This window comes from Ceratocystis lukuohia (assembly GCF_044167205.1).
Source record: "Ceratocystis lukuohia strain C4212 chromosome Unknown Supercontig2_pilon, whole genome shotgun sequence".
Lineage (NCBI taxonomy): Eukaryota > Fungi > Ascomycota > Sordariomycetes > Microascales > Ceratocystidaceae > Ceratocystis > Ceratocystis lukuohia.
Window position 1 is genome coordinate 2,392,549 of NW_027263521.1, and position 26,065 is coordinate 2,418,613.

General features: G+C 50.3%; 8 protein-coding genes across 8 annotated transcripts; 6 read left to right on the plus strand and 2 right to left on the minus strand.

The window, feature by feature from the left end:
• Positions 1–606: 606 nt before the first annotated feature.
• Positions 607–4,719, plus strand: HOO65_020589 (cortical protein KAR9; the record flags this gene model as incomplete). The annotated part of the gene is made up of 1 exon (XM_071000106.1): positions 607–4,719. The coding sequence occupies one exon, from the start codon at positions 607–609 to the stop codon at positions 4,717–4,719; it is 4,113 nt and encodes a 1,370-aa protein (XP_070861227.1).
• A 988-nt stretch (positions 4,720–5,707) lies between these two features.
• Positions 5,708–7,010, plus strand: HOO65_020590 (cystathionine beta-lyase; the record flags this gene model as incomplete). Its single annotated transcript, XM_071006817.1, has 2 exons — positions 5,708–5,893; positions 5,958–7,010. The coding sequence occupies 2 exons, from the start codon at positions 5,708–5,710 to the stop codon at positions 7,008–7,010; spliced, it is 1,239 nt and encodes a 412-aa protein (XP_070861228.1).
• Positions 7,011–7,242: 232 nt separating this feature from the next.
• HOO65_020591 (Pre-mRNA-splicing factor ATP-dependent RNA helicase prp16) lies at positions 7,243–10,167 on the minus strand (the record flags this gene model as incomplete). Its single annotated transcript, XM_071000107.1, has 1 exon — positions 7,243–10,167. The coding sequence occupies one exon, from the start codon at positions 10,165–10,167 to the stop codon at positions 7,243–7,245; it is 2,925 nt and encodes a 974-aa protein (XP_070861229.1).
• A 324-nt stretch (positions 10,168–10,491) lies between these two features.
• On the plus strand, positions 10,492–12,191 carry HOO65_020592 (uncharacterized protein; the record flags this gene model as incomplete). The annotated part of the gene is made up of 2 exons (XM_071006671.1): positions 10,492–10,745; positions 10,790–12,191. The coding sequence occupies 2 exons, from the start codon at positions 10,492–10,494 to the stop codon at positions 12,189–12,191; spliced, it is 1,656 nt and encodes a 551-aa protein (XP_070861230.1).
• A 5,284-nt stretch (positions 12,192–17,475) lies between these two features.
• HOO65_020593 (uncharacterized protein) lies at positions 17,476–18,717 on the plus strand (the record flags this gene model as incomplete). Its single annotated transcript, XM_071000108.1, has 1 exon — positions 17,476–18,717. One exon carries the CDS (start codon positions 17,476–17,478, stop codon positions 18,715–18,717), a length of 1,242 nt encoding a protein of 413 aa, XP_070861231.1.
• Positions 18,718–21,365: 2,648 nt separating this feature from the next.
• Positions 21,366–22,178, plus strand: HOO65_020594 (putative 30.6 kDa protein in fumA 3'region; the record flags this gene model as incomplete). Its single annotated transcript, XM_071000109.1, has 1 exon — positions 21,366–22,178. One exon carries the CDS (start codon positions 21,366–21,368, stop codon positions 22,176–22,178), a length of 813 nt encoding a protein of 270 aa, XP_070861232.1.
• A 325-nt stretch (positions 22,179–22,503) lies between these two features.
• On the minus strand, positions 22,504–22,905 carry HOO65_020595 (Acylphosphatase; the record flags this gene model as incomplete). Its single annotated transcript, XM_071007100.1, has 3 exons — positions 22,504–22,656; positions 22,721–22,790; positions 22,844–22,905. 3 exons carry the CDS (start codon positions 22,903–22,905, stop codon positions 22,504–22,506), a joined length of 285 nt encoding a protein of 94 aa, XP_070861233.1.
• A 368-nt stretch (positions 22,906–23,273) lies between these two features.
• HOO65_020596 (Hepatocellular carcinoma-associated antigen 59) lies at positions 23,274–24,759 on the plus strand (the record flags this gene model as incomplete). The annotated part of the gene is made up of 3 exons (XM_071006737.1): positions 23,274–23,762; positions 23,879–24,257; positions 24,428–24,759. The coding sequence occupies 3 exons, from the start codon at positions 23,274–23,276 to the stop codon at positions 24,757–24,759; spliced, it is 1,200 nt and encodes a 399-aa protein (XP_070861234.1).
• Between the last annotated feature and the right edge of the window lie 1,306 nt (positions 24,760–26,065).

Genomic DNA, 26,065 nt, shown 5'->3' on the forward strand with positions numbered 1-26,065 from the left:
TTCTTCTTTTCTGTATCGCCACCTTATCCTTCGTCTTCGCCTCGTTGTTCCTCCGTCAACCTCCAATTCGAAGCGTCTTCAGTCCTTATTCGGCATTGTCCACACATACTATCCTTATCTCTCTCTCTCTTTTTCCGGGCTTTTCTCTCCTCGCCCTCCCTTGTCCAACTAAAATAAATCCGATTCTTCGCTCCCTCTTGAACTTTGCCTCGTTGTCATCCCCAGATCACCTCTCATTCGCGCGCCGTTCACATGGTCACAAGATCTACTTGGTCCTGCCCTCCTTCCATCCGCTATCGACTTGTCAGCCGTCGGCTAGAGGAGACAATCGTCGTCTTTTCATCTCATTCACTTTCTTCTCAGCCTGAAGAGGATCACATTCATCTCTTTTCATCGACCAAAAGCCCAAGCTCCCACCCAGATCGGCTCCTCTCTTCTGCTCCTGCTTGTCTGTGTGCTACAGGGGACCTAGTACCGGAACCTTGCAGGCTTACAGGGCCTTTTTAGCGTTCCTACTCGCTGTATCCTGCACCCTTGCCCAATCCCCAGTCATATCCCCTAAAACACCAAGATTCCATCAGCCTAGCCTTGGAAAGAACAGACACTATGGCGGCCCAATCCGACGCAACGTCCACTGTAGCAGGCGCAGGCTCTCACGATAGGCCCTGTAACTATAGTGTTTGCTACAGCGATGGTCCCGCCTGTACAAACGGGGACAAAACACTGACGCCCACTGCTCACAACATCAGCAATGCCATCACAACACCAACAGCCACGGTGTGCAGCCACGAGAACCATCACGCCTACACGTACTGCAGTGCTCTCGCCAATTCGTCAACATCGTCTCTAGATTCCACCATTGGCATTTCATCTGCTTCTGCATCGTTCGCCTCAGCCGCCGAATCAGACCGCGAGCCCTTGGATGCTGTTTCGTTTGGCTACCTGTCTTTACCTGTTGCCCGCGATTTTGCTTCGACCGCTGCCTCTGTCTCTGTATCCAGCTCTCCCAGTGCTACTATCACTCCATTATCTCCAGGCTCGACCGCCTCCTCAAAACCGCTGCCTGAAATAACAGTCCATCCTGACGCTAACAAAGCCAACAACCATTTCGACTTTGATATTGATTTCTCCACTCTGACAAGTCACGGCGTTGTTCATCTGCCTCTTTTGGATCATCCAGACAGCCACAATCTCGACTTTGTCTCTTCATCAGAGCCCTATTCATCAGCACAACCGCAGTCACAATCACAATCACAATCACCGCCAGCGGTATCGCTAGCACATACATTATCTGAGCCTCAATTTCAGCCTCAGTGCCAGCCTCACGTCCAGTCTCTCCAGCCTTCTCAACACCTTTCATCTCCACTGTCTTCGCCCCATCATCCTCCACCCAAGCCCTCACTTGCCTCTCGCGTTTTCAGATCACGATCACCGTCTGCCGCGAAAGCAAAGCAAACCCCTCGTCCACAGTCTCTTGCTCACTCAACTTCATCACCGTCTCTCGCCCAGCCGGCCACTGTCCAATCCACCCGCAAGCCATCTCCTGGTCTTGCTGCTCGCCTCAAGGCTCTGGGCTTTGCCTCCGCTACGTCAAAAGCATCCCCTCCCGCTACAACGACATCGGTAATCTTAGACCGCGCCGGCGGTCTGGTCCAGCACCAGGCCCGCCAACTAGACGAGAACCATCAGGCTAGCTCTTCAGCTACCGGTCCCGCGCCTACTATTGCGCGTCGCGCTCGTCCGTGGAAGGGCACTGTTCGCGATATTTCCGCCGCAATCGCCAATACCATTTCTCGCTCCGCCTCGTTCGAGTCGCTGAGATCACCTCGCTCGGTTTCTGATAACAGCTCGGCCTTGCTGTCAAGCCCGACAAACGACGACTTTAATATAGGCCTATCCTCTCCCTCATCTGTCTCGTCCAACTTCCTTGTTCCTCCGCAGTCTCCCTCTGCTTTTGCTGTCTTCTCGACCTCCCTCCAGGACCTTCGATCAGCTTCATCGCCAAACCTTCCGGCACTTTCCGATACTGCCTCAATAACCACTTCGCCATCTACCTCCTTTTGTTTACCCGAAATCCAGACACTGTTGCCTCTGAACTCTGCCTGTCTGCCAGAAATTCACACCACGCCACCTCTCAGCTCTACTACTCTGCTTAAAGCCCACACACCGCCTGTTTTGAACATGGACGCTAGCAATCAAATTCCTTCCGATGATGTCTACGGGAATGACGCTAAGGATCACACTGGCACTCTGCAGGAGCGCGCAGATGAGCGTGTCCCAGCTTCTTCCCCCCATTCTCTAACCTTAGATACACAAGACTCAACGGAGATACCACCACCGCCGCCACCCAAAGATACACCACCGCCTACTGTATTAGCAGTCGACAGCTCAGTTGGTCTTGGATCAGAGTATTTTGTGCCACGCCATGGTCGAGCTGGCTCCATATACACACTGTCACGTGCTTCTTTCGCCAATCAGCTGGCCCAACTCACTTCTCTCCAACTACCTGACGCAGATTCGCTCTCCAACAAAGTTGCTGCCATTCCTACAGCACACGCCGCGAATAACGCTCTTATCAATGCCGCGGAGCAAATAAGAGGATGGATTGCTAAAGCCTCAGATGTTATCGATGGCCTTGACAGCGATGATGATGTCGAGTGGGCTGCAGCCGGTGGACGAGAGGGCCTCGACGAGGTGGAAAAGGCGATTGTGCGATTCGAGGACCTGATAAACATTTATGTTTCTGCTATCGAAGATCTGCAAAAGCGCTCGGATATTGGCGATGTCTCTACCAATGACCTCAATAAGGCTGTTGTGCAGATGGAGCACATCTTGGAAGAGTGGATGAAGATCCGCAAATCTTTGAACACGGCTAAGGAGCAGGTTGAGATTGCTATGGAGTGGGAAGAATTGTGGAACAATGTTCTGGGTGATATTCAGGGTGAAATGGACGAGCTTAGCCGTCTTGTTTTTGAAATGGAAGAGCGCCGCCATAAGTCCATGGTCTCCGCCAACGAAAACGTGGATATTGGTGATCTCGAGACTATTGTGGAAGAAGTACCTGCCAATTCGCGCACACAACCCCTTTCTTCCGATTCTACAAGTCCTGAGTCTCCAGGCGCCTCCTTTGCCCTTGATGACTCGTCTCTGCTTGCGTTGTTTGCCCGTATGCAACCATTACGTGCATCCCTAGACTTTCTGCCTATGAGGTTGTCTGTATTCGAGAACCGCGCCAAAAAGTCGTTCCCTACTGCCTGCGATGAGCTGGAGATGCGACGTACAGCTCTTGATGGCGGCTACAAAAAGCTTGAAAAGGACGCCGAGTGTCTCCGTAAGGAGCTTGGCGAGGATAGATGGGTCTCGGTGTTTCGCAATGCTGGCCGCCAAGCCGAGAAGATGTACGAGTCGGTGCATAGGTCTGTCGACAAGCTCCAGGAGGCGATTGACACCGGCTGCCATTTGACCAACCCCCCCCTCATGACGAAAAAGATTGAAAGCTACGAGGCCAAGAAGATGCATTACGGCCCTGCTATCGAGCGTGTCTTGTCAATAATCGACAAGGGCGTTAAGGACCGCCTTACTGTCAATGGAGAGATTCTATGTCTTCATTCTGAGACGCAAACTAAGTGGGCTAGCCTTAAGCGCACCATGGCTGAAATGGATTTACAGCTCGAGGAAGTGCAGTCCGACTCCAAGGGCCAGCAATTACGCGACTCTATTTCTAGCCTGCTATCTAGTGACTATACCTCAACTGGTGGCAGCAGACATGAAACCCCTAGCAGCTCGCCACCATCCTCTGTCTTCATCTCTTCCCTTGGATTCCGGCCTAGAACTCCTGGATCTAATGGAAAGCGTGCTCGTGGTGGAACGACTGGTCAACAGTCACATCGCAACTCTCTTTTACCGTCTCCTAGTTCACAGCTTAGTGCTGGTCGCAAGGCAGCTCAAGACCGCCTCTATGCGCCCGTCACTCCAAATACCAACCCGACAACCAAGCCTAGCACCTCAAGACTTTCTCGCGCCCCGTCAAAATCTGATCTGCGACCAAAGTGGAATGCCTCAACCAACACCAAAAACATTGACACAGGCCACAATTTTGTGCCTTTGACCCTGACTACGCCAAGCCCCTACGCGAAGCGACCGATGTCTGTAACCCCCGGTGCCAACCGCCCTGTTTCTACACTCACACCCGGCTCTGGGTCTGCTTCACGGCTGCCTAAAATGCGCAGCTTCTCCATGTCTCCGCGTTCTACTGCTGCATCGCCTGCGCCTGGTGACACCCCTACTAGAAATAGCCAGTCCCGCCTTTCGTTCCGCGATCGCATCAACAACGCCGTCCCTGGCCCGTATATTCAACAGGCGGTTCTGCCTAAGACCCGTGCCCCATCGCGCACTGGCACGTTAGCCAGCCAGTCCACAGCGACTACGGCCTCGACCACTAATGGAGGTAAAGAAATGCGCAGGGCCTCATACCAGCCACGCACGGGGGGCAACAGTGTGAGAGACACGAGCTCGCCACCCACACGGCCTGCTAGTTCACTGGCGTTTAACTCTCGTCGGTCTAGTGTTTTGCCTGTGCCGACCTCACAGTTGCGCAGTCGTGCAGGAAGCGCTGACGGCCGCAATACACCAAGCATGTTTTCAGCTTCACGCACGGCTACGAGTGCCGGTGCGCGCAAGGTAGAGCAAAAGGATACAAAGCCTCGCTGGCGGTTCTAAAATATAGAGAGCATGGGAAGAAGAAAGGATTTGGTAAAGGGTGTTTTGTTTTTGTTTCTTTTCGCCCCGTCCTTTGACTCTGCTGCTTACATACACGCTCACTCACTCACTCATTCGCAAATTCACTCACATACATATACACATCTTGGCTGCAAGCGTTTCCTGTTTGTTTTGGGTCTATCATCTTGTTGAAGCGATTATTCTGGGTTTTTACTTTCTCTTTCCCTTATTTCTTGTTTGTCTTTCTTGTTTTGGGGGTCCATTATTGCTGTTTTGTTGCTGCTCTGCTCTTCTTGGGTTCTTTGTCTTCGCTATCTCACCATCTATCTGCTTGCCATCTCTCTGTCTTGTCTATCTATCTTCCATAACTTACTTTTATTATACTCTCCCCATGTTGCACCTATAGAAACAAGCTGTAAGGATGTTTTTGATCTTTTTTTACCCTATTTTTAGTCATGTCTTGAACACTCTGCACGCTTCCCTTGAAGTCCTCAACCCATTACGTAATTGTGCCTAACCCATTTTGCAAACACAGTATCCCACACAGTAAATAGACGCTGTGGCGATCTCTTCGAAGGCCGACTTTCTCGGGCCTAACCCGCTGGAATGGCTCATCACACGCTGTATTAGGAAAGTCGGGACGACACTCAACTTCCGGTCCTTAACCCTAGTCATTTTTCGCCCTTGGTAAGCCCTCTTAGGGCTTTCCGCGCCTTATTAACGATGTACGCCTTGTGCAGTACAAGTTCTACTCAGGAACTTGTCATTTTCGATTAGGGATCCTACGGATAACCCTATTCATCCTGTTTGCCGGCCCATCCCAGATTACAGCATCGATTGAGCTAGGTCTGATTGCATCATACTATGTTGCAAATGTCTTGTATAGCTTCCTAGTAACTTGGCCGGAATTATAAAGAATAGCCGGTCCCTTTGAATTCTCCTCCTACAGCTCGTCTTCTTCATCTTTCTTCCTTCACGCAAAGCAAAAATGTCTCCTCAAGCTTCCTCCGCTTCCAAGAATGCCCTTAAGGCAGCCGCCTCTATCTCCACCCTTGCCGTCCACAGTGACGATGGTATCAGCGCTCATCGTGCAGTTGCCCCGGCCATCCACGTGTCGACAACCTTCCGCTATGGCTCAGACCCGAAAGACCCGACTCAGTGGACAAGCATTGACGTAAGAAGCCTGCCTTTGCCGTCCCGCCGGCCTAAAACCATCTAGCTAACTCTTTGCCTAACAGCCCAGTGCCCCGCATGACTCGCACGTCTACTCACGTGACTCCCACCCCAACACCACGCGTCTCGAAGCCGTGCTGTCATCCATTTTGAATGGCCCGGCCGTGACCTACGCCTCGGGACTGGCTGGCTTCCACGCCATGATGATTCTGCTAAACCCGAAGCGCATTGCTATCACTGACGGCTACCATGGTTGCCACGGCGTGATTGAACTACTCGGACGTCTCACCGGATTGAAAACTGTGCCTTTAGACTGTGATGACGCGGAGCTGCAGCCCGGTGATGTGATCCACGTCGAGACCCCGCTTAACCCTTTGGGCGAAGCCCGTAGTTTAGCCTACTACGCTGCCAAGGCCAAGAGAACCGGCGCCTACTTAACCGTTGACGCTACCTTTGCGCCTCCGCCGCTACAGGACCCGTTCCGGTACAATGCCGACCTTGTCATGCACTCAGGCACTAAGTACATTGGCGGCCACTCTGATCTGCTGTGTGGCGTGGTAGCTGTCAATCCTAAGCATGCCAGCGCTAGCATCCCGGCCGCCGAAAACTGGGAGTCCCGCCTCCGTGCCGACCGCATGGTCACCGGCTCCGTGCTAGGCAGCCTAGAGGGCTGGCTAGGCCTACGGTCCGTGCGCACACTGGAGTTGCGGGTACTGCGCCAGAGTGCTACAGCCACACAGCTGGTGCAGTGGCTGGCAACAGCTGCAGCCGATGCGGCATCGCCTGTCAACAAAGTCGTGCAGCGTGTGCACCATGCTAGCCTGCAGACAGGACCCGAGAACTCGTGGTTGGTAGAGCAGATGCCGAACGGCTTCGGCCCCGTTTTTGCCGTTATCTGCAAAGACGAGAAATTAGCCCGTACATTGCCTAGCAAGCTGGCCTTCTTCCAGCATGCAACTAGTCTGGGCGGTGTGGAGAGTTTGGTGGAGTGGCGGTCCATGTCGGATGAACACGCCCCTCCAACTTTGCTAAGATTCAGCATCGGCGTTGAGGCGTTTGAAGACCTAAAGGCCGATCTTCTGCAGGGCTTCGAGGCAATGATTGCGGAGTTGTTATAAAGAGACTTGAGAAGCGATTATGCAGTGAATGTACATTAGATTCCATATCGCATCATGCCGTATGGTGTCATGTGTGTATGAAGATGGGGTTTTTGTATTGTCTAGAATATAATGGACAAATGCTTGATATTAACGTTAAAAGATCTTAGTCGCTTTTTGAAACACAAAAGAAACATCCTGTCGCTTGCCTAAGAAAAAAAATGAATGAATCCAACATTATAACACATTAGCATCAGAGTGGCCGTCCAAACCGCTTCTTAGCCACCGGCTTGCGTACTGCTCCGCGTTGCACAACTTTCTTCGTCGAGCCAGAGCTGGGATCAGCCCCGGTCTTCTTCTCGACCCGCAACTTCTCGGCTAGCTTCTTGTCCTCGGCTGCCTTCTTGTCGCGGGCCATTTGGGCCTCAATTTCCATCCTGCGGTTGAACTCGGTCTCGGTGGTCTTTTTCTGCTGCGCCGAGTATCCCTTCTCCTTAACTGAGTAGAAGACGCCGCCCAGGTCAGCTAGCCAATAGGGGTCAACAGCCGTCACTGTTGAGACGTAGACCTTTGATGTAAGCACTAGCTCGTGGTACACGACGTAGTCGGGCGGGTGACCAGCGTAGAGCGAGCTAGTAGGATGTAGCTGCACAGCGACATTGGTACGCAGATTAATATACTCGCCAGAGCCCTTGTAGCGCGCAGCCTGGTGATAGTAGCCGGAGCAGATGCACTTGCGCACAATGTCCCAATCCATGCCACAGCTTGACAGTGGCATCTTCTGCATTTTAAGAATATCGGTCAACTGGTCACGGATCTCTTTGGCTCGCCGCAACGATTTTCCGTGCAGAAAGTGCTTAATGCACCAGCCTTCGGAAAACCTGTTAGCCTGCCAAGCAAGGTAGACTTGGAGATAAGTCAGATGGTCAGACTCGTGTACCCAAAACTTCTCACGTTGAGCGTCGGCCTCATCCTGGCGTTCTTTGGGACGGTAGAAGACATTAGGCACAGAGAGCATGGAGACAATAGTGATCATCTCCTCGCTGCAGCCGTACTCAACCGAAGTGATTAGGAGCTTGGATAGCGACGGGTCCATAGGGAATGCGCTCATTTTGCGTCCAATGTCCGTTAGTTCCCCCATGTTGTCTAGAGCACCTAGTGCCCACAGATCGAACATGGATGTAGTGATAGTCTCTTGAGGCGGGGGGTCCATAAAGTCAAAGTCCAGGAGGTCCTTCACGCCTAGCGACTTCAGCATCAGAACCGTGTTACTCAGGTTAGTACGTTGGATCTCGGGAATCGTTTGCATGTACAGCTCATCCTTGAACGCCTTGTCTGTAAATAGGCGGAAGGCCTTTCCAGGGCCTGTTCTGCCAGCACGACCCGAGCGCTGCGATGCATTGGCTTGCGAGATGGGCGTGATCTGAAGCGTGTCCATGCCCATCTTGGGGTTGTAGACCTTCATCTTTGAGTAACCACTATCGACTACGTACTTGATGCCGTCAACAGTCAAACTAGTCTCAGCAATGTTGGTAGCCACGATACACTTGCGCACCCCCGGTGCTGCCTTGTCAAAGATCTTGGCCTGGAGGTCGGCAGGCATCTGACTGTAAATGGGCAGAATGCTCAGCTTAGGCGGGTCATTGAGAGCATCTAATCGTTTTTGAATTAATTCGCAAGTAATCTCAATGTCTTCTTGGCCTGTCATGAACACAAGAATATCGCCAGCATCCATGGAAACATGAATAGAAAGAACCTGGTTCACTGCCTGGTCCACATAGTCCTCCACCGGCGACCGATGGAATAGAACATCAACCGGAAACGTGCGGCCGGGGATTGTGAATTCTGGAGCGCCGCCGAAAAAGTCAGAAAAGCGCTTCGAGTTCATGGTAGCCGATGTCACAATGAGCTTGATATCGCGCCGCCTCTGTAAGATCTTCTTGAACAGACCCATGAGGATATCCGTGTTCAGAGCTCTTTCGTGAGCCTCATCCATGATCACGCACGAGTAGCGATCTAGATCCGGCTCGTTTAACGATTCTCTGAGCAGCACACCGTCAGTCATGTACTTAATGACCGTGTCTTTGCTAGTACAGTCCTCGAAACGGATGGCATAACCAACAGTGCCCCCCAGAGGACACTCCATTTCCTCCGCCACACGCTTGGCCACACTCATTGCTGCTACTCGTCGAGGTTGTGTACACCCAATCATGCCTTGGCTTGCATAGCCATCTTCGTTCAAGAACTGAGCCAGCTGCGTCGTCTTTCCAGAGCCCGTCTCGCCAACCACGATAATGACCTGGTTTTCTCGGATAACACGTAGCAAGTCTTCGCGCACTGCAAAAGCAGGAAGGTACTGCCGCTGCTCTCGCAGAGTCTTTGTCTGACTAAAGTTACTCGCACCATCCGACTTCTTGAGATGCTGGCTGAACTTGTTATTATTCGATGTCTTGCCGTCCCCCTCGTCTGCCATTGGCAGTGCGCTATCTGCATCTTCGTCTTTCACGCCCATGATTATGCCCAAAGTTGTACCTGCCATCGACGTTGCCGCTTGTGCCTGCCGCTCGCGCTCACGTTGTTGCCGCGCCTCCTTAACGACCTTACTGCCCTTACGGCTAAAAACAGCCATGTCGCTTTGGTAGTCACGCACAGCTGGCACAGGCTCCAGTTGCTTTGTGAAGATCGTCCGGCCATCAAGAAAAGGCGGGCGCAGCTCATGCACAAGCAAATGCACACGTATGGTCTCCTCGTCGTCAAAGTCGTTAGCAAGGTCACGACGCTGTGCTACTCCTGAGACCAGCATTCGGTTTGTTTCCCAAGCATCATTCTCGCGCTGCCGTTGCTCTTTTCGCGCATCGTAGCGCCCAGACATGCGTTCGGCCATAGCCGTCTCAGTCTTTTGCAGCTCATAGGAATCGTAGTCGGCAAACGGGTTGTGTGAGTCGTCGCCAAACACGTGGCCGCCCATTTCATCGCCCCCATACCAGTCGCGATCTAGTGCTCGTTCTTCTTCCTCGTTTTCGTGGGGCGGAGAGGGCGTGCGTTGGCGGTCGTGGTAGCTTTGCTGTCGTCCGCCGCGAGGGCCATTTCGGAGACGGTCGTGGTCGGCATTGTTATGGCGGGTGTTGTTTAGCTTGCGGCGCTTCGGCATGGCGCCATTATACTCTGACTCCTCCATCTTGAAAAAAGGATGGCTCAAACAAGGATAGATAGAAGCTGAGCAAGTTGTGGCTGAAGCCCTCGTCGCAATGCTTGATACTGCAAGAAATCGCAGTCCTAGGGGCGAGGCTACCGTCCAGCCTTGTTTACCCGATGATGCACCGTCTATCACAATTGCGATAACTTTATTTTTATCGATAAGATTAATAGACCCCACCTTGTCCTAAATTTTTTGATCACTAAAAACATGTAAGTGGGCAGGATCAAGCTTTTGCCTATATGGTTTCCTTCTTGATACAAACCTGGAAATTCTACGCAGCGTTGATTCTGATATTCGCCCGGCATGTCCATGATCACGACCACCAGATGGGTACCCAGAGGGTATGCCGCCCAGTTCCCCACCAAGTATGCGATGGACGACGAGGAAATGGACCGAATTGGCGAGCTGGCCAAGTTGAAACTGGAAGATGCTCAGAACGATCTGGCCGATGCCGAGAACGGTTCCGATGAGGAAGAGGAGGACAACGAAGAGCAGGAAGAGAAAGGCTCCAAGGTTCCCACCACCGCCAATGCCGATGAGATGGACGAGGATGACAAGTAAGTTTGCATTCTACCTTACAGCCTCTAGTTAACCTATACAGAAAATTTGCTAACATCCCCGGATCACCCAGACCCATAAACTACAATGACGATGATCTCAAAGAATATGACCTAGAGCACTACGACGATGAGGACAACACAGGTGAGGGCGAGGCGATGGCCATGTTTGGCAACGTCAAATCCCTAGCCTACTACAACTCGAACAAGGACGATCCGTACATCACTTTAAAGGACGAGCACGCCAACGACGAAGAGGATGATGAGGATCGTGAGGAGCTTCAGATTCTCAAGACCGACAATCTGATCTTGGCTGCCAGTGTCGAGGACGATCTGGCTCAGCTCGAGGTCTACGTCTACGAGGATGCGGCTGACAACATGTACGTTCACCATGACATTATGCTCCCTGCCATTCCTCTATGCTTGGAGTGGCTCGACTACCCCGTCAACAAGGCAGATGTCAATGTGTCGCAGGCTGCCAACTTTGTGGCCGTCGGAACTATGGACCCTGATATCGAGATTTGGGATCTAGACGCTGTTGATTCCACGTACCCCAATGCTATTCTGGGCCAGGGATCGGATCCCACTTTAGCCAAGGAGAAGAAGAAGAAAAAGAAGGCCAAGAAGGCCAACGATGAATACCATACCGATGCCGTGCTTTCGCTGTCACACAACCGCCAGCATCGCAACCTGCTTGCGTCTGCCTCGGCCGACAAGACCATCAAGCTCTGGGACTTGAACACAACCAAATGCGCCAAGTCATACTCGTACCACACTGACAAGGTGTGCTCGCTGGCCTGGCATCCGACTGAAGCAACAGTGCTTCTGAGTGGCTCGTATGACCGCACGGTAGTGGCCTCGGATATGCGCGCTCCTGATGCCAAGGCCCCACGTTGGGGTGTCGAATCGGACGTAGAAAACGTGCGCTGGGACCCTCACGACCCCAACTACTTCTACGTGTCCACGGAGAACGGCATTCTGCACTACCACGATGTGCGCAATGCTCCTGCCACACCCGCGGCCACCAAGCCTGTCTGGACGCTGCAGGCCCACGACGAATCACTGTCATCGTTCGACATCAACCCTGTCATCCCTGGCTTCATTGCTACAGGCTCATCAGACAAGACTGTCAAGCTGTGGAACATCCAGGCATCGGGGCCCAGCATGGTGGTCTCGCGCAACCTGGATGTCGGCAAGGTATTTTCAACGGCGTTTGCTCCCGACTCCGAAGTTGCCTTCCGACTAGCTGTTGCTGGCAGCGCAGGGAGCCTCCAGGTCTGGGATACCAGCACCAATGCTGCAGTCCGCAAAGCCTTTGCCGGTCGTGTGCCCGAAGGCTCAGCTGAAAAAGAAGACCGCATGGTGGGTATTGCTGATGAGTCAGATAGCGAGAGCGATGACGACGACGAGGATGAAGAGAAGGATGACTCCATGGATGAAGACTAAAAGAATACAAGCAACTTCATGGCTCAACGACCTCTGTCCACACTGCCTCTTCATGTTTAGAGCCTTTCCTTTTTCCCTTTCGCTTTTCCCCTCGTTGTCTTTTTTTTTGTTCAGTTGGGCGTTTTGGAGATTTTATTATCACGACTACATTCTCCGAGTTTTTTTTTTCTATTTCTTGTTCTTCGCGCTCAAGACTTTGTCTATTTTCCGGCCCGTGGTAAGCCACTTGGCTTTGTCTTTGGTGGGGGGAGACTGTTGCTTTACAGTTATTGATGATTTGCATGATGAGGAATTTAGGTTGTATAGTAAATAGATGGGCATTTCAATGCTTCTAATAAAAGTTAGATTGAAGAGAAGCAAAAGCATTCACAATTTTGGCTTAAAATGGTGAAATAGTAGAAATGGATAGATGAATGCAGCAAAGCTACGTCATGGGCTGTGTGATAGGAAGCAACCAAATATAAAAATGGGGGTAATAATATATCCATTCCAGGCTCGTTTCTTGTCTTTCTTCTTTCCTAAATAGTCATGAAACACGATTCTTATCCCTATTATGCAGTACCATGGATGAGAGCCAACGGCGAGGCGGGGGCCGCGCTCAAAGCAAAACTCGTACTTGGGGTTCGGGTAGAAAGGCCTTGGCTATGGAATCATGAAATCATGGCACAAGATAGTACTGGGTCATGAGCTGCCTTCCTCCGCGGCGTGCAAGAACCAGAAGGGCAAAGAGGAATTGAAGGAAGAGGCGACTCTTTTTGAGGTCAGGATAGCGAGAACAAGTTGAAGCTGGAGGTCCTTTGTGCTTTTGCCTTCAACTAAAGAAAAGACGAGCTGACGGCTAGTTAGCCTGCTGACTAACTGCCATGCGGGCTGAGAAAGCACTCAAACAAAAGGTCTATCAGCGCGATCCTTGGATCTGGTTCCTTTGGTGCCGACCCGCCCGCTCATCTTGATTGATGATCCAGGCCTATTAGTTCCTTGCTAAACCTTGAGCCCTAACCCTATCTGAGTTGTGCAGCCGTCTCCATGTCTAATACCATCCATCCCTGTGCTGGATATTGTATTGTTTTGCTAGAATTGGGAGGGTCTTGCGACGCACGTAATTACGTTGTGCCTCAAAAGGGTACCATTATTTTGACTTTGTTTCAAGATTGTAACTCGGGCGGGTTTTGGGTTTGTACCGCCTGGGTCCCATTCCACCACTCATGCTAGTTGATGCCAACGCCAGTCAGTGAGTGGCCCATGACATGTTTTGTAGCAAGAGAAACTTCCCGACGGGGCGGGAAGAAAATATTACGACCTATATTGCTACAACTTGACGGGGGTTGAAAGGGGAATATAGCATGAGCGTTAAAGCTGGATATCTGGGTCGTGGTAATGCTAGTGGGAAACGGAAGAGCCTATCTATCTCATGTTAGCCACAAAGTGAAGATCTGGGTTCATGTTGCTCATGTTGCTTTTTCGTTTTGCCTCACAATCATCTGGTGTTTCTCCCCATGCCGAACAACCATCCATCCACTTTTTGCCCCATAAATGAACTGCAGTAATATGCAGTAGGCCAATGAAGGAGGACGCTGAAGCAGACGTGGCGCTCGTCACAAATAGCAGAATGAGGAAATGGAATGGGATCGGGGGAGATCAGGGGACCAGTTGAGCTGCGGGAATCTTTTGTGTGAAATAGCCTTTTATGACAGGATCGCCAGGCACAAGCTAGATGCATTTCAAATTTCAGCGTTGGCTGTGAGTGGAAGCATACAGTACAGTACAGTACACACACACGTGCGCACACGCATACACACAGACACATCAGGTAGACATCGCATATTAAGTGCAGGTAGGTAGACAGCTGGACAACGAAGTCATAGCAACAGACAAGCTGTTGCCCAAGTTTTGGCTTGAAGCGAGCGCTTGGTATGGAAGTGGCTTGCATCAGAGAAAGCAAAGGAAAGTAGAACAGCGTCATGTTGTCTGTTCTCCTCCCTTGTTTTCTCAGCTTTTGCGACGCTTTGATTCATTTGACCAGGTCTCCTTTCCTCTTTAGCCCTCATTGGCCCTCTCTAGTCTCTCTTTGGCCCTTCTCGCTCGTGGGTCTAGGCTTCTTTACCTTTTTGGCGCCAGTCTTCCTTTCGGTTAAGCTTTGAAAACACTTTAAAGCTGCAAGGGAACAGGCCAAGGGGCAGCCGGCTAAGAAAAAAAGGTTTATCACTTTGTCACAAAGTGTGAGGTGAGAGGAAAGGGATTGTTTGGGGTAGGAGTCGCTAAGTGCTTGGTGGTTGTAGCCAACCAACCAAAGAAGTGTCTGTGTCTCTGTGTGAAGAGCCTAGCCCTCAAGCCCATCCCATACAGCACACAATATTTCCGTCGCTCCATGCAGCTACCCGGCTTAGTTGAGGTTGAGGTTGACGGATGAAACGTGTCGGAGGCTGTCTTGCGTTTGCCTGGTTCTGTCGTGCCGTGTCGTCTTGGTCGCTGGAGAGACAAGACAAGAGCGAAAAAAAAAAAGAAAAAAAAGCAGCTGCTAGAAGGAAGAAACAACAGCAGCAAAGACATAGAAGAAAGTTCGGGGAAAATATGGCGCGGACAATAGGAGAGATTCTAGGTCCGCGCAAAAGAACAGCCATATCTCGCGATGGTGTGTGGAAAAGGCTTACCGCACGGGTTACATTAGGGTTTACAAACATTTGAATTCACGTAGCATTTGTGTAGCATTTGTTTTGCAGAATTTTTCCTTCCTTCCAAGTTGAGGTTGAGGCGGGGCTATGTTGATGCAAGATGCAGGAACGGCGACAACGACGTCTGAATATTCTAGTCATTATTTCTTTTTATCTCATCCCCCTTTTTCCTTTTCTCTTTCTTCTACATATCTTGCAGTAGGCGGTTTTGGTCTTTATTGCTGACTAAAAAGAAAAGCGTCCGTCGGGGCTTCCTTGGTCCTGTGTTCTTCTACGGCATTTCGTCTTTTGCTCTCCTCTTCACTCCATAATATGCGCATCGCTGACTTTCGCCAAAGTCATCATCAATCTCAAATAATCCTGGGCTTTCAAGCCAGAAAATCGCCACCTCTTTCAAGCGGCCCCTAGACTCGCAACAAGTAAGTGACGAAAAAGAAGAGTTTGCCATTGAAGAAATCTAGGGCTGTTCCTGGAGTTATGGCGCTACAGCACGGGGCACCCGGTCTTTCGTGGTACTCATGCAGGGGTATATAGTAGGAGGAAGCATATTTTATGTGGTTTTATCTTATCTCTTTTGGCCATCCGAGTAATATAGGTCTGCGCTGGTCTGCGTTTGTCTTCTTAGCTCTGTATTGGCTTGGAGTCTGGCCTCCTGGGCTGGGTCCTTGGCGGCGACCGCGCTATCACAGCTACCAGAAAGAAAGTCGGCATAAAGACACCAAGTATGAGACAGTGACGTTTGTAAGAGAGGCATGGAAACAGAGGCACGTGTGAAAAAGAAGCCTTTAAAAGATAGGCAGACAACTTTGTGAGATTCTGTCCTTTGGTACCTGTCAAGCCTGCTATAGTGACTGACTGATATAATGCTAGTACCTGCTCACTATGAAACGGCCAGTGCTGGCTGTTAATCCTATAACTTGCCATCTACAGGATCCATTCAAGACGGCCCATCTTCAGAGCATCAGAGCATGCAGGGCATAGAACAGGGGCTCCCTCTCTCCCTCTTCTTTCACTTCTCCCTGGCAACTTCAGGTGTGAAACTGGGCTAGTGCAAGTCAAAGTTCCGAAGCGAAGCCACATTCAAGTCGATTGCCTTCCTCCTGCTTAGTGCCAAAGTCAAAGAGGCCTCTATCTGCCATTGTCACCGAAGCCACTACTAGCGTTCTAGTGTTGCTAGTTAGGCCACTAAAGCTACTGCTAGATTAGGTCCATTGGCTTAGAACAAGGCCCGCTCTGCTGCTTGTGCCCTGGCTTGCCGCTTTAACCTGCTACTTATTCCCTTCTAGTACTACTCTAGGACCTAGTTTGTTTCGGGCCTAGCCAGCGCCGTTATGGGGCTCGCCCTTAACCCCGGTCTCCCCCCCCCTTCTCGCCTTAGCTCCCCCAAGCTAGTGCAGCTCAGTCCGGGGGGGGGGGGGGCCATTTCTGCAGCCCATGATCCATGTTAGATTTTACGCTGACTTGAGATCTAGCACCACGCGTTTTTTTACTTGGGAGTTATTCAGGCTTGAATATGGTGGCGGTTCTTGTTCAACTGGTTGACTATTTTGTTCCCCTTATCCCCTGGCCTTTAACTTGCACCCTCTTCTTCTCTTCTTCCCTCTTCCCCAGCGGAATACCCAGCGAGATCCAAACGAACGACACGACCTTGCAATCTCCTTGTACGTTACAAGCAGCCTGGACGTCAACCACTTTCATTTTCTTGCCTATACAAGACTTTCTCTCTTTCTTTCATTCTTTTTTTCTAATCTATACTATACTGTCTTGTTCTGGTCAACTTGTCTTTCTCTTCTTCAATCAAGTCGCCTTATCTACTTGGTTCCTCTTTCTTTTCCTTTCTTTGATATCCACGCCGCTGCTTGATGTAGTCTGTCGATTCTAGCCTTTCCTTTTTACTTCGCTTCATACAACGCCCTTGAAATTTGATCATCGCCAGCGACATCGTTGTCACAGCCTCGCCTGTCTTTTACTTCCCGCCGCCTCGCTTCTGCCTGCAGCAATACAAGAAGGCAACAGCCGCTTGCTCCTGCTGTGCATAGCTATTTCCACCTGTTCAACGTTGTACATCCTGCGATAATCTTTCTTATTTTTCCTTCGTTTCGAGCTGCTTGGACATCGGCTGTTCTCTTGTATTTTTCGTCTTTTCCCTTTTACACAGCTTGACCTTTTGTGTGCCGGTGAAAAAAAAAGTATATATTTCCACCGTCTTTCCCCTCGGTTCTTTGTCTCTTTAAACGGTCGCTAGAAAATCTTCCCTCCTTTTCGGCTCTTTGTCTATTCCAGGCACTTACGCTGTTTGTGTTTGCTCTTTCTGTTTGCTTGCAGACTCATCCATCCGTCTTGCCTCCACCGCATTAAAAGCGCCAATTCGCAAGTGGGATTTTCACGCTCTTTTAATTCTTTTTATTCTCTTTTACACCCTCTTCCTTTTTTTTTCTCCCTTTTATCGGGCATTCTCCTCGTTCTCTGGTTTCAAGTTGCCTGCTACTCGGTTTCTTGTCCACTGTCAATTACAGAACTGATTTCCTTTTCCCTTCTGTCGATCCCGTGAATACACAAGGAACAACCCTCCCATACCATCACATACACTCACTCAAACTCTAACCGCCGCCATGTCGTCTCTTTCGCGCGCCTTCACAAACCGTCGGGTTAAGATTAGTCTAGACATCAAGGAGAGCAAAGACTTCATGAGTCGTAGCAGCAGCACTAGCAAGCACAACAGCAATGCTGCCCGCCCAAAGATCTCAGGCCCTGTCCAGCTAGTCCACACTACAAACATGCTCTCCTACAATGCTCCTGACATCGAGACTACCCGCCGCATTCCCTCGTCTAGCAGCCAAAATTCGGCCAAGTCTGATGCGGAGTATCTGTCTAGCCCGGCTTCCTATTCTGCCTCGACGGTTTCTACTGCCCCCACAAGCCCAGAGTCGTCGATCTGTGAACGCCCGACTACTCCAGAGATGTTTGACATTGGCCCTAGCTCTGGCTCTAAGAACATGAGTATTTCTAGTCCCATTTCCGTTCCCATCAGATCCGACTCGAAGCACATGAACATTTCCAGCCCTATTTCTCCACCTGTGAGATCGGACTCGAAGCACATGAACATTTCCAGCCCTATTTCTCCACCTGTGAGATCCGACTCGAGAGCTATGAAAATCTCGAGCCCTATCTCTGGCCCCATGAGATCCGACTCAAAGCACATGAAAATCTCTAGTCCCATTTCCCCGCCTGTGAGATCCGACTCCAGACACATGAACATCTCTAGTCCTATCTCCGCGCCGGCGATGTCTGACATGCCTCCTGCTATCCCGCGCCGCGCGCCCTCCCACACCAAGAAGGCTTCTATTGATGCCGCACGCCAGCGTTCTGGCTCCTTCACTCCAGCGCATTTTGCACCCGTCTCAAGCCACAACCCCGTGAGTCGCTCTGCTTCTACTGCTGCCCCATCGTCGCCCAACCGGTCCATTAGAAGCAAGTCCAGTATGACCTTTTCTCGCGCCTCCACTACTTCGACCAGCACCACCGCCACTTCCCACTCATCATTTGCCGCCGCCAAGTCGCCACCCATGCAATCGCGGCCTCTGTACGTTGCTGAGTCGCCCTATGAGTCGCGGCAGGCTGAAATGTCGCCCTTCGGCCAGGAACTAGCCCAGGTGGCTGAAATTGCCGAAGAGTTTGGAGTTAAGCACAGACTTGAAGTTATCGACGAAGAAGAGCGTGATCTGCATGCTCGTGGCCTGTATGCGTTTGCACCTGAGGACTACCTCCAGGAAATCAAGGCGATCCGCTTGTCCTTCTTCCCGGAATCCGTGATTCCCAACGGAGGGGCAAGGCCTGCGGCTGTCTGGATCTGATTGAAATCCGATATAGTCCAGCACGGCTAGCCTTCACTTCGCTACATGTTTCTTGCTCCTCTTTTGTTTGTACATATCTAGTCTATACCCCCTTCATATCTCTTTGTTCTTTATCCAGGTCTCGTTATCAAAAGGCGCATACGGAAATGGCGTTTATATATTGGGAATTTGTTTTTTTCTTGTTTATCGGTTGGTTGGGATGGGGTATCCCTTATGGGGGCTTTGGGCGTTCTTTTCTCTTACGTCTTGTCTCAATGCGAGACAGAGACAGACTTGATTTGAGAACTTTGGCTGTTCTTTTTCCTTTCCTTCGTCCCATTCATGGAGAAAGAGGCTAGCCTTTCCTCCTAATGTCCTATTTCGATCTTTTATTTCAGTTCTATTCCTCCCCCTCCGGCGCTAGAATCCGCCATTCTTCCTACCCTCACCGCTGTTGGTGCAGTCGCAAGCCAGAACCTAGCTGGGCTTATTACTTTCTTTTCTGGATCTCAATGTTTATTTTCTAGTTTCCTTTTCCTTTCTGAGGTAATCTTACTGTCGCTCACTTACTTTTCTTTTTGTCTTCTGAGAAGCATTTCATTGCTCATTATTTTCCCTTCTTTCTTACGATTTTCATTTCACTATATTGGAGAAAGAAAAAGCCAAATAACAAATTATTTTAACACAAGAAAATGACCTACACTATATTTCGTGCGCACTTATGTTTTTTGTCTCTACATCAGCTCCTCTTTAGCGAAGACTGACGCGTGCTCGCTTGCAGGGGTCCCGCTGAGTCAAAAGGACCAGGCGAACAAGCAAGCAAACCATCATACCGGCTATGCTTCCCTTATCTTGAAATCCAGCCCGTATGCTGTCGCTGCCAAAGCAACGTTGGGCGTGCGGGGGAAGCAGAAGAGGATAAGAATAAGAGAAGAGGGGAAGTTTCAAGACATATGGTGTCAGGCTCAAGATAGGGCTCTTGCATTAAAACTGTTTGCTAGCCTGTGTGATCGGGAGAATGGGTCTTCATACTCGATTAAAGCTGGGAGGAGAGCCAAGACACCCTTGACTTGTATCTCCTTGTCTTTTACACTCAGATCGGCAACTACAGCTGGGCCAGGGCCAAGACGAGAACAAGGCAGGGCAAACAAGCAAGCAGTAAAAGCAGCCAAAGTAGCCAAAGCAGAGGCAAGGTCAGCGGGCGGGGATACTGGTGCAAGTCAGATAAGGCCTGGGAACCAGGAAAGTTGGGGGAGGGATCATTGGAGAAGGCAAAAGAGGAGGCGGAAAGGATAATGGAGGAGGTGGGAGGTGGAACAGTGTTCTATGCATCCATGTATACATCCACCGACAGGTAGACAGTCCAAAGCATGTGGATATCTCCATGTCGCACATTGGCTGAGACAAGTCACCATCAGTGACATAACGACCACAGCCAGATGGGTTGCGTTACTGTTAGTTGCTGCTAACACCAACAAGGCCTTATCACGGGCATCAAGCCAGCGCACTGATCACATGATGGATTATACTACTTGAGTTTGCCGCTAGTATAAAGAACTGTAAATGCTTGTGGAGCTTCGACTTAGAAGAGAGGGAGGCGGCAAGAAAAAGAACAAACTGACCAGAACGCAGGATTCGGATCCAGAGCGCCAACCGAAATAGCACAAAAGCGCTTTGGGCCTTACGTCAAGCCAAAGCAGAACATGCACACGCCTTCCCCGCTCGTCAACATCTACTTCCGAGTACATATCTGTTACGTCCCCCCAAGTAGCTATAAGCCAATCAGCTTCCAAACCCGCTATCATACATACCAACAGGTCTCTTCCCATAGGTCCTGCGTTTTCTACTGTCCTTGGTTCTTCTTCCCTGCTTCCTTCACTACGGGGGGGTCTGAGCCGGGTAAAAGAAAATCCCTCAGCATCAGAGATCGAACGAGAAAAGCCTGTGACAAAGAGTGACATTTACATTCCACCAAGACACCTTGTTAGACTTGTAATGCTACGCTGATGCTCATATTTGGAGTCTTGTCTCATGCAGGGCTGCCAGTTGCTAATGACTTGCATAAATCAAGACAACACGCACAAGAAACAGCGTTTCATACTTAATGCAAAATATGTCATTACATAGTACAATATACCCTAAGTGCCGATTAAAAAAACCCTAGTATCCACTGCCGCATATTTAGCCGGTATTTACCCGAAACATCTTTTCCCTTGAGGTAACACCAACATTTAGTTGCGACGCAAAATTATCGCCAATGGATCGATTAGATTGTCGACCTTAGATCTACTGGCTTCTTGCTTGTTGGTGTTTTTTTTTCTTTTTTTTCTTTTTTGGCTTGTATCACGCTGCTCACGTTTATGCCAGCTAGTCTACGGCTGAAAGCCTTTGCCAATTGGTAGCTTTACTGTGCCGTCTGGCTTTTTGTTGCTTGTGTTTGCCCCTGTATTTCCTGGCCGTCTTACTGCCACTACTTTTCGCTATACCATTTCTCTATTGTTTCTCTGCTCCTCCCCTTGATCTTTTTTGTCCTACTGTCTTCTGCCTTGGAAGAACTCACAACTACGACGTACTTGGAACGTCCGGTGCCAGGCTTAGAAACCTAGGAACCGAGGCCCCCCCCCAAGTCGCACTCCGCCTTACCGCCATTCGCCTGCTCACACCGACATATGGGCATTCCGTGCTTGCGGCTCCTCCGCCTTCCGTCTCGTCTGCGGCGCCGTGCCCGCCGAAACCGAATGTCCACCCTTTTTATCCTACTGACGTTGTGCACCTTGCTCGTCGTCCCGCCATATGTGATCTACAAGCCGCCGTCGCTGCTGATCCGTCATTTCGCTCACCGCTGGCCTAACGTGCTGTTTGAGGTGCCTACGACCAAGAAGCTTATCGCCCTGACTATCGACGATGCCCCATCTCCGTATACGCGTGATATAGCCGCAATTCTAGCCGCAAATGGCGCCCACGCCACATTCTTCGTTATCGGGGGACAGGTAGAGGATGCTGGCGGTACGGTTCCTGACGCGCGCCTGCGCGAGTTGGTGCGCGCCGGCCACGAACTCGGCAATCACGCTATGCATGACGAGCCATCACGTGGATTAGCAGACGACGTCTTAGTTGACCAGGTCGGCCAAGTGCATGCAAAGATCAAAGCTGTTTATGGCGCGGAGCAGCAACCATTGCCGCCGTTCAACTTTTTCCGCCCCGGCTCGGGCTTCTTTAGTGAGCGCATGCTCAAGATTCTCGGTGCTATAAACCATCGCGTTGTGCTGGGCGGTATATACCCGCACGACCCTCAGATCCCACATGCCTGGATTAATGCACGGCATATCCTTAGTTTGGCTCGCCCTGGCGGCATCATCATCTGCCATGACCGTCGGCCGTGGACGTTGCCTATGCTAGAAACTGTACTACCAGAGCTGCGGAAGCGGGGATACGAAGTTGTCACTGTGACAAGACTGCTAGAAGAAGCCAAGGTGTCATGAGCATATGGGAGATCGTAGGCTTTGTTTTTGTTTGCGTTCCTGGCTTGTCCCATTGCTTTTTCGTCTTTTTCCTGTGATATTTCGAACCAAGGCCTCTCCTGGGTCGTTGTTTTCCTCTGCACGAAACAGGCTCTCTATAGGGACCAGGACTGGAGTTTTTATTTGGCGCATTGAGTGATTTTATCGCTGTTTATGGTTTTCCACCTTTATCATTCTTGCATCTGCATTCATCAAATTATTGCATCATCCATCAGTTCAATTATCACTGTTAGCTCAGTATCATCAGCATATTCATTCACGGTCCTTGGGAAAAGTGCCTTCCAGCTTAGTCTCGTCTAATCTCGAAACCCGTTTCACCCTCAACTATAGCTCGATGATCCTTATCGAGTCTCACCACGTGGGCATGCTTGGGGCCGTCTAAAATAGCCGTGGTGAACTTTTTAACCGCGTCTTCCTCGCCTTGTACTTCACCTTCGACCTAACCATTGAAAATATTAGTACACAATTATGCAAGAGGGATGCATGTGTTTGTCTCATCATACTTTGTTCGTAGTTGTGTTGCGCACCCACCCTGTGACCCCATACTCAAGCGCCTTCTTTTCGGTAAAGTACCTGTGGGATATCAGTACAGCGAAACACCGGATGCTAAAGTTGGCGAGTTTTACCGGAAGCCAACGCCTACGGAAAAGATCATGTTAGCTAGTTGAGGTAATAACGTAAGCATCATGGCGAGTAGATTCAACATGCCTTGGACAGTGCCGTGGACTAAATAGTAGAGCTAGAGATTGTTAGACATGCAATGAAGAAACTATAGGGGGAATGGACTCTCACCCTTTGCAGCATCTCTGATCGATAGAGGGAGTGTGAAAATGTAGGTTGATGAACATTGCCGAAGCTGTCTTTTTTAGCAAACACCGATCTTAGTATCCCGACAACCCTAAGATCCACTTAAGCTCGTGTAACCTAGTAGCCCCCATGTTAACAGCCTTATTGAATTTCTGAAGATAAAAAAAAACAATTTCCCTTTTTCAACATGATTTCCACATCATCTTCAAAAGCGATACACGACAGAAAAGTCTAATCACGATTTCCAAAATGTCAGACGCATTACAACCCACAGCCGAAGAACAAGCGCCAATAATTTTTAAATCGAAAAAGAACAGAAAACAAATTCGTACGCGCCCATCGACAGTCGACACTACTATCAATATCGAGTCGTCAACAAATGTAGTCACTGATGCGCATGCATCCTCAGTAACAGCAAATGAGGCCGCCAGCAATCCAAAAATGGTAGCGGCAGGTCTAGCTGCCCCGGGCGATGACAGTCTGGAGGGGCATTTATCCGATGACGAGACGATTCCTGCACTTAGCGGGGTGTTGCGAAAGGCCAAGAAGTCGCGGCTACAGGGCGTCGCGTTCCGTGTTGAGGCGTCACGTCCGACTGATGATGATGGTGAAGAGGATGGGATGGCGCTGGTAGTGCGCGACAAGGATGGCGAAGGTGAAGAGGGTGTTATAGTGGGGGGGCATCAAGAACTTTGCGCCGCAAACGGGGATTCTGGGGAATCTGGTAAACCATCACATGTGAGTATCCAACTCTCTCCATGCGGGAGGGGATTTTGCTAGTTACAAGCGCTTTCCTCTGGCCCTTTTTTTTTGTTTGATATCGCGACTAATAAGCCAGGGATCAATATGTAGAGTCACGACTAGCTAAGCGACACCAATCCTCGACGGACTCGAATCAAGAAAATAGCGTAGATGCAGCCAACGGAGCACTGAACTCTTCATTCCCATTCGCTGCCCCACTCGTATCGGCTCCGACGCTGGTAGCTAAGGTTCCCGAGGGGCAGAAGCCAACCCAATCAGGCAAGCTGATGGAAGTCGACCTTGGAGATGAGGCACGCATGAAGAACATCGACTCGATTGAGCGCGCAAAGCGCCGCTTTATTGGCGAGGGTGATGCGCATGGGATGGGCGACACAGACAGTGCACAGCGCAACAAGCGTATCCGCGATAGAAAGGCAAGCGACGAGATTAAGCGTGACCAAGTTGTTGAAGCCTTTCTACATGAGAACAAGCGTAAGTCTACATGGCCTAGAAAGTTGGAGAATGCCTACTGCTCTCTTTTCTTTCTCTCCCTCTTTTTTTCTTTTGCATGGCATGGCATGCAGTGTCTATGAGCTGAGTCTTGGGCTCTTGAAAAAAAAAGAAAAAAGCAAAACAACTAATCGCATTTTTATACACCCCAGTTGATGTCTATGACATATCCCAAGTACACGGTGCTACCAGCAACTTTGGGGACGAAAACCTCAATGACCTGCCTGCGGACGACCGCGTGGCCGAGAAATTCCGACGTGACTTTATGGATGCTATGTCGCAACGCATTCGGCGAAGACGTGCAGCTCGCGCGCCAGCCATCAACAACCAGGCCCCACGACCGGGCGCCAAGCGCGATGACGAGATGCTCAAGGGGCCCAAACTTGGCGGAAGCCGCAATACGCGCGCGCAGATGCGCGACATCCTTTTGCAGAAGGAGAAGGATAAGGGGAAGGGAAATGGAAATATCCGCACTAGGAAGTAGCTACTAGAGCCTAACGGAGAAGAAAGACGCGCCTTCATGTATCTAACCAAGTGCATGGGAATGGGCGTGAGCATGGACGTATGGATTGGATGCATTCGCGTTCAGGGCAATGTGAATTTATCGACATTAAGATTCTGGAACCCGCATGTAGTGCTACAGAGCACCGAAAATGAGTGTCTGACCTGTGCAACAAGCTGGGGGTGCTTTTAGTTGTGTTCTAGCTCTTTGCGTCTAGTGTAAGCACAAAGTCTAGAAAGTGAAATATGGAGTCCAATGGAGACGAGAAAACCCACAAGGGGAAATTGCATGCATCTAAAAAGCCACTCGAACGGGGGAGTTGGTTGTAGGGTTAGTTCTGACGGGGCGTATCTTATGCGCCTTAATCTCGTATTAACCATATCTGGACAGCGAGCTGAGCGGGGCTAGCTAGCAGAGATACGGTGAGATGATATCAGATCGGACCAGCTCAAATTAGGCATAATAAGACGATGGGGGGCTTGTGATGGCGGGGTGTTCGTACAAGCTCCCATTCCACACCATGGGACAGCGGCACCATCGGAGAGAGGGAAAGAGAATCTAGATTGCTGAGGCGAGAGGCGACAGCGGCGCGAGGGAGCAGGGAAGGTGCTGAATAAGAAAACTTTCCTTCGTGACGATGTCGGAGGTGGCAACAAGTGCTATATAGTCAAGCGGAGCGGGGTAAGGAAGGAGACGGCCAGGCCGTGATGCGTTGGAAGTGGCTTAACCTTTGCCCATGGTATCGCACGAATAAGACTGTAGATTTTGAATTTATCCTGTATTGATGACGATAGAGGGAGGATTAGCGACGAAGGGAGCACCACCCTGTTAGACACGAGGTTGTTGTGCCCTTTTTTCTTTTCTATTCTTTTTTTTCTTTGTGCTTTTTGATGTGGAGAATTGCTTCGCTTGTAGCGGGACGGACCCTGGGTGGAGGGAGAGAAAGAGAAGAACCAAGAGAATGAGATAAAAGACCAGGACAAGACAAGGCATCGTTCGTCGTTGCCATTGTGTAGTGGGGCGGTTTGCCGGATCTGTCAGGTGGAGACAGGCTCCACAAATACAGACGTCATGTCAGATCATTCACATGTGTAAGATTCACGATAGGTTTGTCGGTTTCACGTTACAAGCTACAACATTTCATGTACACCGACACGGCAATCAACAAATATACAGCATGTGATTGCCGGGTCTGGTGGACCAATGGTGAAATTCTGGTAAATAAACTTAAAATTCAAGAGTGATGAGCAAAGCAAGGCAAAAAACGCCCCCCCCCCCCAAAAGAACA